General features: G+C 37.8%; 1 protein-coding gene across 1 annotated transcript in view; it reads right to left on the bottom strand.

Moving 5' to 3' along the window:
* Window positions 1-1,516: 1,516 nt before the first annotated feature.
* Window positions 1,517-14,648, bottom strand: part of DYNC1LI1 (dynein, cytoplasmic 1, light intermediate chain 1) — a 55,486-nt gene continuing 42,354 nt past the window's right edge. The window contains exons 6-14 of the mRNA XM_009324206.1: window positions 11,839-12,008; window positions 10,526-10,619; window positions 8,743-8,878; window positions 8,254-8,365; window positions 6,886-6,945; window positions 6,720-6,764; window positions 5,625-5,745; window positions 5,297-5,455; window positions 1,517-2,467 (exon numbers count right to left, since the gene is read on the bottom strand). Of these exons, the coding sequence (XP_009322481.1) occupies window positions 2,355-2,467; window positions 5,297-5,455; window positions 5,625-5,745; window positions 6,720-6,764; window positions 6,886-6,945; window positions 8,254-8,365; window positions 8,743-8,878; window positions 10,526-10,619; window positions 11,839-12,008 (1,010 nt within the window). The 3' untranslated portion in view covers window positions 1,517-2,354. The remainder of the gene's footprint in view (window positions 2,468-5,296; window positions 5,456-5,624; window positions 5,746-6,719; window positions 6,765-6,885; window positions 6,946-8,253; window positions 8,366-8,742; window positions 8,879-10,525; window positions 10,620-11,838; window positions 12,009-14,648) is intronic.

Raw genomic sequence — 14,648 nt, 5'->3', positions numbered from 1 at the left:
GGAAGGAAGCAGGCTACTTTAGTCTTACAGAATGAAAAGGCACAGTAGGGAGACAGCCTTTTTGTAAATAATAATTTGTAAATAATAATTAAAAAGCCAAACCCAAAACAAAACCAAAGCAAAGAGCTATCAGGGTTTAGGGAAGAAACACATTTAGAAGCTTTAAATATGCAGAAGTAACATTTTGCCAACTTTGTTTTAAGAAGTGAAATGATACTGAGTCATTAGTAAGGTTTTCCCCTGTCCCAGCCTCCACAAAAAAATGGCACGTAGTGCAGTAGCTCTTAATATATTACGTGTCTAGTTTTCCAGCTTCGGAAAGGGTGTTGTGCTTTGTCAGATGCTCAAATGAACTAAATTAAAGATTGCAGGAGCTAAAGTTTTCTTTCAAAAACCTGGACAGTACCGACTAGTTTAAGATGTTGCCCTAAAATCCTAAGTTTCACCCTACCAACACATACCACTGCAGCTGTACGAGGAAGCGTACTGGTGACGATACGAGCAGGACCCGTTCTCTCAAGCACGTTTCAAATTCTTTTTCAAGAAGCTTACGTACAAGACCTAGAGAACTGTTCTGATACTGATGCATGCCATGCATCCATGATTGGAAGCTTAATTTTTTTTTTTCCTTCAAGACATAATTTACTCTACACAGTTGTTCATCAGCAGGTCATGCTTTTCCCCGTGTGCCACCTTTACTGAATCACTGCCATAAGCAAAATTTTAAATACTCCAGTTTGAACAATTGATCCATAGTTAAGAATCTCTACCAAAACTTGTCAGTCCACAATTCAATATTCTGAGTCAATTTTAACAAGTATGCTTAACTTTAGGGAGTTCAATGAACAACAAAATGTATGTTGTTCTTAAGTAAATGTAGGTATTTGGAAATGCAGAGGTAATTCACTAGAACCACTACAGAATTCAGAAACTGGAGAAGAGAGTACCACTGTGTTCAAAATAAAGAGGATTTACCCCCTCTTCTTCAGTGTTTCAGAAGTTTTCTAAATAGTCAGAGAAATTAACATGAGACTTGTTGATTTAAAGAACTGAAAAACCTGAACTCGTTAAAGAAGTCTCTTGGCAATCATTTGATCAGGATACGCTTTTTACGCTTACCATTCTGTGGCTATCAGTAGAAAGTGACCACAAACTTGAAACAGAACAGTAAAGTGATGCTCAACATTTGTGTACTGAAAGCTTAAGTAAAACCCTAACCTCAGTCAACTACTTCTTAGACAATATACTGGAGTCATCGGCAAGATCCTTAGTGTAACTAATGTGCCTTTAAAACACATTACAGCAGAAGCCACCCAAGTCAGATAAGCTAGTTTTACTCCTGGGAACAAACACTGCAGACTTATCCACTTCCTTCCAGAAACAATGTTTTAAGGAAGTTTAAGTATCTACCAGCGATATTATTCGCTGAGAGGTAAAATATAAAAGCATGTTTTAAGACATTTTACACCACATCCTTAGATTTAACTGTAAACAAACAAGAACACCATGGCTTCAATGAAAGTTATTTAAATTTGAATGCAGAGAATACTTTATTAACTGATTACAGTTTTGATGACCAATTTTAAACCGTAACTAATGTGGGAAACATAGTGGGGGACATTAAGGCTGAGCCATATATATATATAGACAAATCTGGATACTGATAATCTGTACATTTAACCTCTGCTTTTTCTTTATACATCTTTTATTCAGTGTCTGAAATCAATCAAAGAGAAAAAACAAAAAACCTTGCCACTAATTTAGTCTTATATCTGGAATGAATTTTTGCATGGGTTTTTGAATGCAGTGTAAGTCTCAGAGGAGGTCAAACGGATTTTTTTAACCATACTCCAAATGAAGTGTTCAAGTGTAACTGGAGTTGTTGTTGTTCTAGTTTTGTGCAATTCGTTTTCTCTTCCAAAAACTAGTGGTAGTTCTCTCCTTTAGAGGTTAATCTATTTACAATGGTCTTAAACTTGCCTAACAGGTTGGGAAATCAATATAAATTAAGTGCCTGTGGTGTGTATCAGTTTTCCTGCTCTAAGCAACCCCTATCACTTAAGTGGACATACTTGCAATTTTACAGAATTACACTGACTTTTCAACAAAACCCAGAAAAAAATTAATTTACTATTCTTGCACTGTGAACAGTACTCTTACATGATGTGATAACTGTTTTCCATCTGTACAGCTCCCTTTTGTAAAGCTGGGCAACACATATGAAAGAAAGACAGACATCAACTGTTTGTGTTCTGAAAGATATTTCAGTTCTTTAGTTCCAGTCACTGAAGGAAGAGGCAGAGGCAAGTTTGAATTATCCCAGAAAACTGAACAATTGGTTTTATTTGGTGTCTTCAAGATGTTTCACCTTCTGTGGGAGATGTAGGTGTTGTAGGAGAGACCATTTCAGGTTTTCGTGAAATTCTGTCCAATTCTGCCTGAACATCTGTTAAAACTGGCTTCTGACCTACAAAAGAAATGCGTATCATTCAGTCACGTTTATGAAACGGTTTTGGGAAAGCCTATAGTATCTTTAGTTTTCAAGAAACACCTGTCAAACTGAACAAAAAAGCAAAAGCCAGAAAAACATAGTTTTTGCATCAGACAAATCCTAAAAATTGTTACTGCACACTTTGAGTGCAGAGTAAAGGTGTAAGGCCAAAACCCAAAAGAAACAGAAAGGGAACAGTAGCGAGAAAGTCACATCCTTCTGTATTTCCAATTTCTCAAAGAAACTTTTAATTGTCAGTATATGAAGAGTTAGTGTAAAATACAAAATACAGAAAAGTCTATTAAGGATAGCAGTTAAGAATACTTCTACACAGTTTTCTGCATCGTATGTATTTTAAGTAATTCTGAATGTAAATCAGGGGTTTCACCACAGACCAGTGAAGTCAGTTCTACATACTTGGTCAGCATAAACCTGACACCGCTGCTGTACTGGTTTAACCTCAGTTGGCAACTAAGCACCACGCAGCCGCTCGCTCACCCCCTCCCCCCCCACAGTGGGGTGGGGGAGAGAATTGGAAGAGCACAAGTGAGAAAAACTCGTGGGTTGAGATAAAAACAGTTTAATAATTGAAATAAAATGATAATAATAATAATATGATGATAATAATAATACACAAAGCAAGTGATGCACAGTACAGTTGCCCACCACCCGCCGACCGATGCCCAGCCAGTCCCCGAGCAGCGGCCCCCCCCGCCAGCTTTCCCCAGTTTATGTACTGAGCATGACGTCACATGGTATGGAATGTCCCTTTGGCCAGTTTGGCTGTGCCCCCTCCCAGCTTCTTGTGCACCTGCAGCCTTCTCAGTCGGTAGAGCATGGGAAGCTGGAAAGTCCTTGAGACTAGTGTAAGCACTACCTAGCAACAACTAAAACATCGGTGCCTTATCAATTTTGTTCCCATCCTAACCCCAAAACCCAGCACTGTACCAGCTACTAGGAAGGAAATTAACTCTATCCCTGCCGAAACCAGGACAGCTGCTCATGGGTGCACGCAGACCTGCGGATGGCAAATCCCTTTCTCTCCTCACCCGCTTACCTCCTCCCTAATTTGAAATGGCACAAACATTTGTGCAGTCACACTTAGACCTGATTCAAGCTTAAAATCCAAGCATTTTTTCCCCATCATTTTACTCTTAACTCCTACTCCCTTGTCTAAGTTTCTATCCTGCCATATTCTATCACAAGAATGGAGAAGACAATATGGGAAAAGGCAGTGCAGAACATCAGAGTCTAACGCCATGAGAAGCGCGCATAGTATCTCAGGCTGTAAAGGAAAATTCTGACACACATGTAGTTTTAGCAATGTCCCAGCATCCTTTCTGAAGACGCAAATTAACGGGAGCTATCCGCAAAACTAATTTTTGCCAGATGTACTGTGCTGCTCTTCAAATCATTTAAAACAAGCTACTACCGTATCTGAATCAAAGCAGCTAATACTGCAACTAATAAGCAGGGGAATTTCCCATAGCTGCTGTGGGGAAAAGTAATTCTCCAATTCCAAGCTACTGTCTTAACAGCCAATTTTCAGATCTGAAAAGTGGGTGTTATAGACAACACTAAACACAAAACAGGAAATCCTGAGGAAGGTGAAGAGGCCCCATCTAAGCCAAGCACTTATTTATGGTAATTCCTTGAAAACCTAGTCCTTTGCCATGTTAGACTGGCTACAGCCTAACCCTTTATTTGTCACACAGTAGGAAGTTTCTGAGAACATTTTTTCTCCTTAGTAGTTTAATTCTGTTCTTGAAGTTTCTGCCACGGCCTCGGACACACCACTTTTCTGGAGCGCTGTCTGGCGTCACCCAAACCCACTGGCGGCCACTCCCCACAGGATTTTTCAGTGGGTGCTCTCTCCATCTCATATTCCATCAGCTGCATTTGTTCGAACAACCTCCATACGCTGTTCAAACTAGCACTGCTGACTTTGCCTGCAGCAGATTAGGAAGTATTCATAAACTTTGCTCAGCCAACTGAGCTTTGCATTTAAAAAAGGGAAGTGCACACATGTAAAAAAAATTCCAGGGTCAGTCTACACAAAATGTTAGTGGGAAGAGAGGTGTTTTTTTCTCTTACTATATAAATGTAAACACTAATGTCAAGTACCAACGAAACACCAGCATTCTCACTTAAGCGCAGCATTACTAACCTCTGGGAAGGGGAGAGGGAAGATGTCTGTATAGGTATGTTAAGTAATACAGAGACATTTTAATCTGGAATAGCAAGAAGCACCAGAGTAGTCTTGCATCTAGATTTAGAGCAGTCACTATCAGACATTTTTAGATGAATACTAATTATTAATCACATCATATAAAGACAGGCTATCAACAGAAACTATGGAAGTAGTTTTATAGGCTGTCACCAAACTCAATCAATCAAAACCTTCATCACAGAGCTAGATCACTAGCAAAAGAAAATTTAAAGTTATTTTAACACTGTATTGTTTAAAAAAAAAAATCAACCTGAAATTAAGTCCCAGTATATCTGAATAATACTAAAGATGACTTATAGCATAAGTCATTTATTGGGATGGTGGGGAACAAAGGAAAAAATAAAGAAGTCATGTGGACACAATTCATGCTTAAACAACTGCATGAAAAAAGTTTTTCTTTGATCCTCCGAGAGCCGTAAAAAGGTAATACTAAACTGCTGTGAAAACAATAGCAAAAACCATATCCAAAAAACCATTCAGTTAAATATAGTAGTGTTCATACTTCTGATAAACCATACTAATAGGATCCCCCACTCACAATTCAGATTGAGTTGATCTTTTATCATTAATCATACCTGACTTTTTTGCTGATGGTGGTAAGTTGCTGCCAGCACCTCCAGTGCCACCTCCTCCTGGACTGCCACCAACACCACCAGGGCCACCAGGGGAACCAGTTTTCTTGCTCAGTAGACTATTGAAGAAGTTGGCCAGGACTCCTTCGCTAGTAGCTCCAGCTTTGTTTAGAGGGAGGGAAAAAAACCACAACACAACCAAAACAAACAGATTTTCTAAGTAAATACTGATGTTCTATGTTAGTCAATCTAAATAAGCATATTACAGAAAGCAGGCAAGGCAGCTATTTTACTTCCCCAGCTGTATTTGTGCCTTCATAAGAAAAGGTACCTTTCATATTGGGATCAATTTTTTTTGACCCAGTAGGGATAGGTGTAACACTGGCAACGTTTGATGTTACGGATCTATTTGGTGTCCTAGGAGATCCTCCAGGAACTCTTGGAGAGGCATCCTATGCAAAAAAAAAAAAAATCCAAAGCTGAACTAGTCAATCTTCTACAGAATTAAATCACGCAGTATAAGAGTATATGAAATGAAGCATTTTGTTCTCACAGCTCCTAATCATCTTTAATAAATGTACTATCCCATGCAACTGAAGTGACACGGGATTAGATTTTGATGATTGTGTACAAGTTTTTTTTACACTTTTTACACAAATATTAACTTTAGTGCAACAAAAGCAGTAGTAAAGCTTTTCATTTTATGTCAATGAGAAACTTGAAAATCCATCTGTTACTCAAGAGCGCCTTTGACCGTAGTGAAAACTGCACTGATTAGATAATAGAGAAACTACACCATATTTCTTGGGAAGACACCACATACCACAATACTGTGGAAAGGACTAAATGCAGCCCAGGAGAAAAAGCATTATTTATTACTTCGACGACAACAAGTCATGTTTCTGCAAAATTGCAGTTCATATAAAGGTATTTTTACCTTTTTAGAAGATCATATGCTCCCCATTAAAGCTGTGTTACCTTTTAGTTATTTCATTTGTATTTTAAATGTAGATGATGTCATAGTTTTCATTTCACCTTAATTTTATGCCAGAGTCTTAATATTCCTAGAGAGATAGTGCCAAATTTAGGATATAAAACTCACCAAGGCAATTCAGCCAACGTAGTTTGCTGCCTGGCACACTCTTGGGATAGAAAGGGGAGTCAACTAACCGCTCAAATGCATTCTAACATACACAAAGTAAAGCCATGACATTTAGCCCTTGCTGTCAATACAGGTTGTCGTGACTAGCTGTGAAGAAGTGTCATAATTTTAGAGCAGTGTATGATGTAGACTTTAAACACTATGTAGTTTAAAAAAAAATAAAAATCAAAGAATATTTGATAGTGCAATTGAAACAGGCAACCCTCTAAATATATGAAAGTGAATAATTTTCATGTGATGATATTTAAAATTTTTATTACTAACCACTGGCCTTCCTGCAGCAGTAGGTGGTTGTTTCGCCAACTGTGACTGCAAAAAACAAACCCATGTAGTGTTAGATATTACAGTAACTAAGAATACAAACCCAAATTAATATCGAGAATGTTGTTAAATGAAACACTGGGTGCTTGTTTTATAGACAGAAAATTACCTGCTGCTTCATAAGAAATACTTGGTCATCTTCCGCTACAATTTCCTTTTCATGAACAAACTGCAATACAAAAACATTTATATGATTTTGACTGGAAGAAAGACACGTATTTCCTTTTATACTTCTCTGTGAATACAACCAAGGCATTCAACAATGAAGTAAATGTGTAAAGTACTATGTTGACTGCAGGCTACATTTTCTATATTTAAGACCGCTACCTCGTGAATCCATTTAAGCTAAATTAATTAGAAGTGAAATAGGTCTCAGGATCTGTAAGAAATGTTCACAGATGTACACACTCTGCAGCATGCTCACATCTCTGTTAACTTACCGAGGCCCAACCTGGGTATTATTTTAATAAGTAAGTATGGCAAAAGTGACTCTGCACCTGCATTGCGTCAGACTTGTATATGAACTGGACAGAGACATTTGGATCCCAGGTCTATGCATCAAATTGCAAGCCCTCTCCCTCCAAAGAAGCTCACCACAAACTTTGCCAAAACAAGCATGGCAAATATCAATATCAAAGTTTATAATCCAGGCCTGAAGTTTATAAGCATGCAAAAAAATAATCAGTTATATTTTCTTTGGACACTTATGATTTAACATACTACTACGTGTCTTTTTTCCTCCCCCCCCTGAAGATTGAAGAAAGGACATAGTATTAGTTTTCTTAGCTAAAATAATTCACACTTGGAAATATGATCAGTGCCAAATTCTTAGCTTTGCTAGAAAAAGCCACAGAAATATTTGCCTTCAGTAACTTCTGTATGCATGGGGCCCACTGCTACTGGTATTTTGTTCAATAGTCCCACATGTTTTTTCAGATAGTTCTATCAAAGCCTTTTGTTAAATAGTATGAGAAAGAAAATATACTGAATGTATGTAGAACCCATTCTCACATGTTTATTTTTCATTTTACACTGTCTCAAGCTTTCTTATTTTAAATACTCCAACAGAAACAGAAAGCATTATGAAGTTATGAGCAACTCTGAGCAAAATGGAGCGTTCTTAAAAAATACTAACTCAACCTGACCAACAGTTAAAGGACGCTTAGACTTTTCAATACCAAATATGTATTAAAAGCAAAACAAATCTATTTGTAGTCTTGAACAATGTAACAGCAGCAGAAAAAAAAACAGCATAAGCTGGAGAAGAGCTATACAGAACAAAGATACATAATGATTTTTTTGATAACTAAAGAAGAGCTTTAAGAACAAAATAAAAAGACAAAATATGAAAAAAATCCACATGGTTTATCTCACACATGATAAACTGGAAGCAAAGTCTCAAAGAAAGAGAAACAGTCAAAAAACTGACAGGTAAGTAAATAGATAAGAAGTTGAATGCCAAAAGATCTCAGTTTACCTTTCTGACCGGTGGTTTTGTTATGATATCTTCAAAACTGTCTTCTGCTTTTAGTGTCTGAAAGTTCTCGTGCAATATTCCTATCTTCTTGTCATTATCCCAACCTGCAGGACTAGATAAAGGATTATTTGGGTTTAGATTCTATTGTTACTTGGGGTTATTCTTGTGTGCAATCCTGAACTGCACAGAACTGAAAGCCAAGAAAGCTGTCATAGCTCCCATTCTGCTGTGCAAGCTCGTTATTGACTAGTACAACTAGTTAGAGATTGGTTCACCGTAACAGAGAAGAGCAAAATCTCTGGGTTTAACATTTCTCTTCGGGGCAGCAAGTATTTGTAATCTCAATCCACTGGCACTCACCAAACTCCAACTCATGAGAATGTTAAATGGAACTTTAAAAAGCATAAACAAAAAAGGCTCCAAATGCTGTTTTAGTCTTGCACAAATATATTTTGTAGTCATATAGACATAATAATGCAGATAACTTACATAAATACTGCATCTTTTTCCACAACAACAGCTGGAACGTTGAAAGGAAATCCATACAACTTCTGGACTATATATTTATACACTAAATCAATGTTTTTGTTCTCCTTTACTGAAGTGTAAATAAGTGCTGCCCCATCTGAATAAACTTGTTAAAGAAAACTCAGTTTACTGGTTAGTAAGAGATACTAAAGTGACCCTTTTTTGTTAGTTTAAAGGTTATCTACTTCGTAGCATTTAGAGGGGGAATACAAAGTTAAACAGGTCAAACAACTTCCAACACTTAATTTTTGAAATAAGCTATTTAGCAATTTAAGTCTTTCTGCATTTGTTTTATGCCAACTCAGCCATTGTTTTTAGAGTAAAGTACAGGCTCTTCTCACTTTCAAAGTCCACAATACCAGTGGTTTCACTACGATGCCTTCAAAATTGTCTTCTGCTTTTAGTGAATAAAAATTTTCATGCCATATCCTTGTATCTTCTCATTATCGCATCCTGCAACACAGACACTACAGCACTAACACTAGTAGCTTCAAAAATGCCAAAGATCTTTCACTTCCCCACCTGGGTTTTTAAATTAGGGGAGCAGTTCTTAACGTTATACAATGATCTGCTTTCGAACAAAATGAAGGCAAACGAGTTGTGCTGTGTATCAGTTACTAAAAGACCAATAGAGTGCTTAGTATTCCAGCATGGTTCAGTATCAAATTAACACAGCTTATACACAGGATTAATAAAAACAGCCAGGGAAGTTTTGAGTAATTTTTACTTTGGGATTATAAAAATGCCAATCCCCCTCATTTATTTCTACATGCATGCAATTCAATTTCTAGAAGAAAGTTATATAATGGGATCCGATTCCCATTCAGTGAAGTTTAGAACAGAAATCCAAGTTGTACATGGCATATACAATCACAGAGTATTCTTCGTATTCTTCCTTCACCCACAAGGCTTGCTACAATTACCCGTAATTCCATTTTGAAAAATTAGGTTTTGGAAGCCTTTTGAAGGAAGTGCCATCTTGGTACTCAACTGAGGTCTCAGGTTCTTGAACTAATTTTTCCATTTGTTAACTGCTGTCTCTCCAATAGCGTTTAATCTTCCCTTTACCACAGCATAAATGATGATGACACAACATAGGCATATTACTGGCATCTGAAATCTAGATCTCAGCACGTCTAGCTGACTAAACAACACTAAGCATTATTTTATACACTTCTTTTAAAAAAAATGAAGTTTAAAAATAATAATAGCACAGCGACAGCTTATGTGCATTGTCTCTGGTCCAACACAAGAGAAGCCAGTGGATCTGGATCTGTTCTACAGCAATTCACACTTCTTTCCTTCACTCATCACCTCATCCTGTGGAATTACTGAACACTGAAGAGACTGTATATTTGGGTCAAAAAGAATAACATGCCTTATGTGCATCTGAAGCAAGATCATACTTAAATGAATTATCTTGTTGTTATTATTTTAGGCATCTTGTCAGCTAAGATGCGTTGATTTGCAAACTGACTCCTAAATATAGAAATGAAGGCAAGTAAAGAAATTCATTGTAAGGGGACATGCTAGACTCTTGCAGCTCTGTAAGAAAAAAAAGAAAAAAGAAAACAGAAAAGTTTAACTCAATATTGTCTTAGGGGGTAGCTGAAGCAGACTGCCAGCTACAGTAGAGGAGTTACCTACTACTTTGGTACAGATGCAAATATTCTTTTAAGGCAATCATAATTAATGCGAAGACTTAATTGAGTCATTATCATCTTTATGAAGTGTTAAAGGATACACTGTAAGCAAAACCGTCTGATATGTGACTGAATGAAGTCGAAGTGTTCATCTCTGTAGTCATGCTCTTTTTCCAGAACGCTGATGGCATCACACTGTCAAGATAAACACAAAATTAATATGCCACTTTCAGTTATCTGTTGAAATAGCAGTGCTGCTACACGTCCAGTTCACAACTGGGCAAGGGGGATGGAGTGGGGTGGGTGGTGCAGAGAAAAACAAAAACCTGCCGAAATAGTTTAGAAGCATAATTGAACATTATTTTTTTTTTGAAGTAATATATAACTTGATGTGCATGTACTGTGGTCAGCATTAACTTGGGAGTTAAACTGATTGCCATTTTTCATTCACTCCCCCTCCCCCCCTCCAATGCAGTAACTCAAACTCTCTTTCAAAGACTTACCCCACTGAATGACACCACCATTTTCTGCACAATTTTTTTTTCCCCCCCCACGCTGTGGTATTACAAGACATAGTGTTTTTTATCCAGTTTCTAACTAGCCCTTTGCAAAGGGAGGCAAAAGCAAGAAATGTGGAAGCAGAAAAAAAAAAAAGGGTGAGGGGGTTGAGGGGAGAATAACAGAGAGCTAGCAGGTGAGAATGAAGGTGCTTTTCAAATGAGAGGGTTAGCCTTCCAGTGAAGGAATAGCATATGCATCAAAAGGTTTATTCTTTCACTGTGGGCCAGCAGAGGCTGCGGATGCAGTATGCTTAATGCCAATGAGAACTGAAGAGCCAGGGGGGGAAAAAAAAACCCAAAAACAAACAACCAAAAAGCAAAAACAAAAACAAGCACAAGAGAACCACACCATTTTTTCTTTAGACTAAGAATATGGTTACCTACCTAACAGAAACCAAAACAGATCACAGAAACACCCTAAGAACTGAGGAAAGTTAATAGAGCAGCACTTTACTAACTAGAACCCTCAAATACATTCATCTTCATAAAAAGATCAGAAATATAAAAAAAAAAACCAAACCCTACCAAAACACTATTTGCAGAATAAGGACAACTGTGGAGATGAAGGGGAATTCTAGTTGCTAACTGACTAGCTCACTTCTATGAACAAAACCAGGTCTGAGGTATTCCTCAATTCCTTGAAAACTGGTATAACTAAAGGAAAAACTACTCCCAAATTACATGCAATGATTTGGCTTCCAGAAAATAACCAACCTTCACCATTAAACATTTTTAAAGAATTCTTATCCAAGGTATTCAGAATGACTTAAGAACCACGTGCTTCCCACCCTGAATCCACAATTGACAGAGTTGCTTAAATAAAATATACAAAAAACCTAAAATGTGAAACAAACCTTTGTACAAACTACTACTACTGGAATGCCTAAGTTACATGTTAGTGTATCTGCACCCAGGGGTAAAATCACACTGTCATCTTTGTCTTCCTGTAATGAAGTATTTCTTCTCTGTGGAGAAGCTGGAAAATCCTCGCCTGGTTCTATATATTCCTGGAAGTCTCTTACCACTGAAAGTAAAAAAAGTTATATTAAAAGATCAGCTACTTTATTATTTCAACACCACCACTGCCATTGATCTCTATCACTGTTGACTGTATAGTACTTCTGCTTCTTTATGTTGAAAAAATTGAGCATGCACCAAGTGCTTGACTATTTGTTTGCTCTGTGCAACACAAGAGAGAACTAGTAAGTTTGAGATCTGCTTTATCAGCAGCCAGAACATGATCAGATGAAACTGTCCATAGGGACAGCATTAACCGATTTTTATTTTATCATTGTGGAACCACTAGACAGTTACTATTAACTATTATTGCTTGATACATGTCCTAAAGGACATAAGTTTCCTTGCATTCTTCTTGGCAAAATTAATGGAACAGTTTGCTAGAATAAACAGAATTAAGCCTTAGACATATTGCTTAGCTGCTACCATATACCAGGTTTTACCTAAAAACCCTTTGTCCACACTTGTCTCTCTCCGTAGAGTGAATCTACAGTAGTAATAAGCAAAAAGAATAGAATACACAAACATTAGTTATTGACTAGCTTTATAATTGGTTAACAGCATATTAAATATTTGGTATGCTTTTACAATAGATCAGATACTACTTCAAAATTTAGCAAGGAGGGTAAGTCAGAATATAACAAGAATTAGAAAAAAGATGAAGTTACAAGGGTAACTCTCTTGTCAGGTTCCGATGCATACACCCAAGCCTCTAATTACACAATCACTTACTATTCCTGCAGTCAGGGATGCAACATTAGGCATAAAATGTCTGTACTTTTCACATCACATGTCCTGTTTCACACACCAGAAACAGGATTCTACCAAACCCCACCACTGATTACTTTTCCATGGGTAGCAATCCTGATTCAGCCAAAAAAAAAAAAAAAAAAAAAAATCAAACAGGAAGACAATTCAGCTGCATCATGCACACAAGCAGCTACCTACTCCAGTACATTCTCACTGCTTTGTCCTGATTTAATCCACCACTACCTTCACTAAACTGATTGAAGCCCTCCAAGTTCATACCTAGAAAAGCAAGAGTTGAATTAACAGAGCAAGACTTATTTCAACACCCTAGAGAAAAAGTTTTATTAGGCCAAGATTATTCAACTTTTCTACAGATCTTGGAGTTTGCAGCAACAAAAAGCGCGTGCACAGATTATCATCTCTACTTGAACAGTCAACTCAGGCTCTTATTCAGGGAATGCTGCTACTTCTGTCTGGTCTGAGAGCTTCTGAGAGCCTCCCAAATTGACCATGTTTTAAACCCAGAGTTCTCACCAAGATACGCCAGCCACCCAAGGGAATCTTTCCTACACAGCATCCTGTCTGTTCTGGGATAATTGCATGCATAAAAAAAAAAAAAAATCTCGCAGTAGTGCTAGAAGTCCTTCAGCGGATTCCTAAAATTCCCGTTGTACGATCATGACATACTAACGTTTATACAAGTACAGAAAACAGTAAAAAGGAGGATTGATGTAGTATATCACAGCTCAGAGACTGTGGAATACAATCTCAGGTCTTCCTTAGAGACACAAGTAAAATGACCAGGCCACAAGGCTTCGTTAGACCCAGCTGAATGCAGTAACAGAAGAGCTATTCCAACCCTTCACACACAGCTGCTCTGTATCCCCTAAAGCCTTCCCATACCAGTTTTAGTCCTCACAGGGTCTGTCTCTGAGTGGAGTTAAGTTGCTAGAACTGGAAGACAAACACAGCAGCACGCCTCCAGAAAACTACACACACAGCCCCTCAGTAGATTTTAGTCCTCTTAGCAAGTTAAATCAGCTCGCAGGAGTCTCTCAGGAGCACTGAGCCTAACACAAGAATAAAGTAGGACCATGTAGCCAAAAGTCAGGCAAGCAAGACTCCTCCCTCCTCCTTTTGGCAGTCTCAAGCTGCTGCCCGCCTAGCAATACATGAAGCCACATCACAGGAGGTTCAAAACAAAACCAGCTTCCAGTCATATCTGGATTGTGTCCAGGGCTTCTATTATACCCAACACGCAGACCATCAATATCTGTAAGAATTAGACCAGATGATAAAAGAACAAGAGAGTAGACAAAACTTTTAATGAGGAACTGCTTTTCTTGAGTCACTTCACTTAATAGCGAAACTACAAAACCCAGAAAATTTCTGTTCACTCAGTCAGTAAAGAAGCAAAACTATCAGCCTACACATTTTTGGTAACAGAGATATTGTGTCATTACTACTTTCATCCGGTAAAATCCTACTCTGAAACTGTTTGGGGGGGGGTGTGTGTGGGTGTTTAATACACACACAGTCCCCAACACCACCCCCCAAAAACCAAACCAAAACAAAAACCACACCCAAAAGAGCTCAGCTCCTCCCTCCTAAACAAGTTCTTGTTGTGGAAGATATGATTCTCAAGGATGACACTTCCCTTAGAAGAATCTTGCTCTTAAAAGAATAAACAAATCAACCAACACCACCCCCCCATTCCAGAGTATCTACAACTGTCACCTTATGGGCTACTTTATCACAGCATGGCTACAACCTGCAATTCTGAAAAAGCTATTCAGCAATCTGGCAGCCAGTTGCTTAAGAACATACCAGTTCCAGAGAGCAACTTCAGACTTATAAACAAAGTTTAATCATGCTCTTTGATCTTAACACACAGCTT

The sequence above is a fragment of the Pygoscelis adeliae genome, unplaced genomic scaffold, assembly GCF_000699105.1.
Source record: "Pygoscelis adeliae isolate BGI_AS28 unplaced genomic scaffold, ASM69910v1 Scaffold25, whole genome shotgun sequence".
NCBI classification, from domain to species: Eukaryota; Metazoa; Chordata; class Aves; order Sphenisciformes; family Spheniscidae; genus Pygoscelis; species Pygoscelis adeliae.
Note: the sequence above shows the minus strand (reverse complement) of the source record. Positions and strands in the feature narration are given on the sequence as shown.